At 37.6% G+C, this 4,594-nt stretch overlaps 1 protein-coding gene and 1 pseudogene across 1 annotated transcript; one reads left to right on the forward strand and one right to left on the reverse strand.

Annotated features, from left to right (window-relative positions):
* The first annotated feature begins 281 nt into the window (after positions 1-281).
* Positions 282-3,255, forward strand: LOC141655094 (uncharacterized; annotated as a pseudogene).
* A 557-nt stretch (positions 3,256-3,812) lies between these two features.
* Positions 3,813-4,340, reverse strand: LOC141655095 (uncharacterized). Its single transcript, XM_074462194.1, has one exon. The coding sequence runs from the start codon at positions 4,338-4,340 to the stop codon at positions 3,813-3,815; it is 528 nt and encodes a 175-aa protein (XP_074318295.1).
* Positions 4,341-4,594: the final 254 nt, after the last annotated feature.

Consider the following 4,594-nt stretch of genomic DNA (forward strand, 5'->3'; position numbering starts at 1 on the left):
AACACTTTTAAAGCTTGACCAAACAGTAACTAAATAAGGAAAGTGGGAGAGTTATATAAATAGATGAAAAAGGAAAGGGGAGAGTTAAAATGAATAGGAATGAGTAGAATTTACTAATAAGTGTGTAACATGTTGTAAAAACAGAGAATGTAGTAAGGATGTTGTTGGAAAAATGTGATGGCTATTTAGACAAGGATGATGGAAATACACCATTACATTCTGCCTTGCAATCAACGTCAACACAAGAACTTGCACTATAGATTCTGTCAACTTATCCCGCCATGCATCGCATTCGCAACAATAGGGGTGAAAGTCCTTTCTTTCTCGCTGTTAAGGCTGGCTACAAAGAAGTTGTGGATGTGATTATGGAATTTGAGGAGCCGCGCTACCACATGCTTCGTAGCAATGATGGAACGACTGTGCTTCATTGTTTATCCTCCTGCCCAGGTGCGCTATTTTGTGTTATTTTAATTTTATATTGAAGAGAATTACTAGTTCAAAATGTGAATTTTTTTTAAAAATAGGCGATTTTCACTAATTATTTATGAAATAAGTCGAATCCCAAATTAATTACCCAAAATAAGTCCATGTCATACTCGAAGCTAGGTTAGTATCTAAATCGCCATCTCGGTCCGCGACCAAGCCAAAAGTGTAACCAAACCTAACTTTTGCGATTAATAGCATTCAGGGCAAATCGCTAACGCGACTGGAAGTCTCTTGATCCAAATCGCCAGAGGAGGTGGCGATTTGGTCCGATGGTCGTCAGCTCCCTTGGCGACTTCCTTCTTTGTATATGACTTGAATGACGACTTGAATTTAGTATATGACTTCGACACAAGTCGCCACCCGCCCTGGCGACGATGACGACTTTTTCCCTCACACTAGCTTCGTCATTTCGTCAATACCAAGCCTACGTGGACCCATTTTCGACAATTAATTTGAGACTCGGCCCATTTTGATACTTAATTGGGGAAAATAGCCTATTTTGGAAAAAAATTCTGAAAATGTGTTACATACTAACATACATGTAAACAGAGGAGAACTTTAAATGCAAATAGAACTTTATATAGAGTGTTCCTTGTTTTGGTTAAGATTAACAGAGGATAAATATTGATTGTTGAATGCAGAGATGACCGGCCAAATGCTGCTTGAGAAATATTGGTGGCTCAACAATTTGCGAGATTATCAGGGGAAGACAGCCCTTGACTATGCCAAACAAGAAAAGGCTCATTGGCTAGTAAATTTGTTGACGAATCCTTCTCTTATTGAAAAACAAGAATTTGATTGGGTTGAAGCATGTAAAAGAGAAGAGACCGATGCTATTCTCGCCTTTGTTAATAACTGTCAAGACCTACAAAGGGCTTGTCGCAAAGAAAATGACACTCCGTTACACCATGTAAAACTAGCCACTTACAAAGATTACCTTAATTTTCTTAAAATTCGGTCAATTGCAGAGCTTAAGAATACAACCGATCATGATGGTGCAACACCGTTGCATCGTGCATTGGAGAGAGAAGATATGTATTTCGCTAAGGCGCTTCTACTTGATGACGAGGTTCAGCAGACCATCACAGACTATAATGGCAGAACTGCCATGGACTTACTCGCAAAGCTTTGTAAGGAAAATGACGAATGGGTATGTTTAACAACCTAATTTATGTGATTATTTTTAAAGATTTTAAGGAAATGACGATGCTTGAAACTACTTGCAGGACAAAATGTGCAAGCTAATAAAGGTGAACCCAGACCTGAAAACATCGTATATTCAGTCAGGAACAAATTTGGATCAAATGCGAAACACTCTCTCTGTTATTGCGGTACTTTTAGCGACAATTACGTTTGCAGTAGGATTCACTCTACCGGGTGACATTAACAGTAACAATGCGGAAGCCGTTCTTGCAAAGAAAGCAGCTTTTTTAGTATTTTTATTAGCGGATGCATATGCAATGTGTACTTCCATGTTGGTCCTATTTTGCTTGGTATGGTCTATGGTTTCTGAACCTAGCATGGCACGATTATTGGTCGATCGAAGTGTGTTCATATTAATGCAGTCCTTATATGCCACCTTGTTAGCGTTTATGACCGCGATCTACACTGTAATAGAACAAAGTTCCTTGTGGGCGGCCATACACTTATCTTTGTCATGTGTTCAATCATTGGAATCTCGGCAATTCGGACCATTTACATAAGGTGATTGCCAAGTTAGTTGAATTTTTTGGTTAATGAGTGTTAATTAGCAAAATAATTAGATAATAAGGCCTATAAGGGTTCACTTAAAACTATTTGGGTCTATAGTGTCCATGTCATCATCGTCCAAATATTTGTATCTGTTTTATTTATTTTAAAAAAAAAATAAAAAAAAAAAAATTGAAGAGCAAGGCCGCTGAGAACTTCAGCGGCTTATTACAAAGTTTCCAACAATTTTCAACAACTTTCATTAGCTACCCTACAAAATGACCGTACTGATATGATAAGCCGCTAAGATTCCTAGCGGTTTTGCCTTTATATATATATATATATATATATATATATATATATATATATATATATATATATATATATATATAAAAAAAAAACTAAGTGAAGCCGCTAGGTTTCTTAACGGTTTCATATAAAAATTGGAAAAAAATAAAAAGTGATGACGTGGACACTATGGACCCAAATAGTTTCAAATGAACGCTTATTACCTAATTATTTTACTCATTAACGCTAATTAACCAAAAAATTCAAGTTAGTTCCTGCGGCAAATCGTGAAAAGGTGGATCGAACGCGGTTGCTCGAAGAGGTAAGAAAATACTACGAGAAATAAAGAACATATATATCTTACGTATTTGCTAACTATGTTTACAACAAATTAAAAATGGCTTTCTGCTTATAAAAAGAGTTGCTTATTATATACTACGGCATGTGATAATTTCGCAAATGTTTTTTAATGTTTGAAATATGTTTTATGTATGTCTCTTCTACTAGTAATTGTTTTGATCGAATTGCCACTTTCAGGGAAATGCTGGTCCATTTACTGGCCCGGGAAGTACTGCTTCATTTACTGGTACAGAAAATACTAGTTCATTTATTGGCAGGGTAAATACTCATTCATCTACTGGTATATTGACGCTAGAGAGAGATTCAAATCGTACTCCATCTTGGCAAGGAAATTCTGGTTCATTTACGGGTACATTGACGCTGGAGAGAGATCAAAATCGTACTCTATCTTGGCACTCTAACAGTAGTGGAAGTTATACAAACATTTTTTAATGATTGATTTTTCTTGTTTAAAAAGAGAGACTATCTATGTATATGATACATTGGGTAGCATATGTAAATTATGATGTAAATAAAGGATTAACAAGGGAGCTTTGATGACGCGGAAAATCCAATGTGGGAAACAACCGCGGGAAGGAGACGGTACCCTTTCAAAGATTGCACTAGCTTTTAATATAGAGGACGAGTACCGCGGGAAGGGGACGGTAACCTTCCAAAGATTGCACTAGCTTTTAATATGGAGGACGAGTATTGCACTAGCTTTTAATATGGAGGAGGAGTATAAGTATGGCGGCACGACTTTCTAGCTAGCACAATGTATAGGGTTTGTATATGTGTGAATGAATGATCTTTCTTCCTTCCTTCGCCATATATATATATATATATATATATATATATATATATATATATAGGACCCAAACCCTAGGGTTAAGGTTGCTTGCACGACAAATCTAGCCGGATTTCACCTTTATTGGGCTTCTACTTGTTGACAGCCCACGATTGCTAACTAAAACCCGACTCGTTTATATACTTTTTCTTTGGAGTAAGATCTAACCTTGGCTCACTAGTTCCTCAATCTGTTTTTGCAACTCTTTGGTGGCTATTGGATCACTTCTATAAGCCACTTTGTTTGGTAAAGAGGCTCCCGGAATAAGATCAATTTGGTGCTCAATGCCTCTAAGAGGAGGCAATCCACTTGGAATTTCATTAGGGAAGACATCCTCATAAGAATCGAGTAACTCTTGAACCTCCCTCGACACTCCCTCCTTGGCCATGACCTGCTGCCCGTGACCCTCTCTGTCACATCCTACTCCCTTAACCAACCCCATAACCACTAGAGCATACACGTCCCCCTCCCCTTTTAACTCTTGTAATATTTCAGCCCCATTGATTAATAGGATTTCCTTAGAAGGTTCAACCATTGAAGGTAGTGTTGTAGGTTTGATGGTGGGTGGTAATGGTGACAATATGACTCTTTTTGAAGCAAATTTGAAGGAATAGGTGTTCTCTTTCCCATGGTGAATGGAATCCTGATCAAATTCCCAAGGTCTCCCAAGTAACAAATGATAAGCATCCATGGGTAAGACATCACAAAGGACCTCATCAACATAATTCTTTCCAATAGATAAAGAGACCAAACATTGTTTATCAACTCTAACCTCGGCTCCTTTGTTGAGCCACCTTAGTTTGTATGGACAAGGATGATTTATTGTGGGTAAGGAGAGTTTGTCAATCAAAGTACTCGATGCTACATTGGTACAACTCCCCCCATCAATTATCAAGTTACACATTCTTCCCTTGATGGTACATCTAGTCCTAAAGATTTGTTGTC

Source organism: Silene latifolia, chromosome 5 (assembly GCF_048544455.1).
Source record: "Silene latifolia isolate original U9 population chromosome 5, ASM4854445v1, whole genome shotgun sequence".
NCBI classification, from domain to species: domain Eukaryota; kingdom Viridiplantae; phylum Streptophyta; class Magnoliopsida; order Caryophyllales; family Caryophyllaceae; genus Silene; species Silene latifolia.

Bases quoted from the DNA above. Each gene is read 5' to 3' on its own strand.
- LOC141655095 (XM_074462194.1), bottom strand. From the start codon at position 4,340: ATGGATGCTTATCATTTGTTACTTGGGAGACCTTGGGAATTTGATCAG.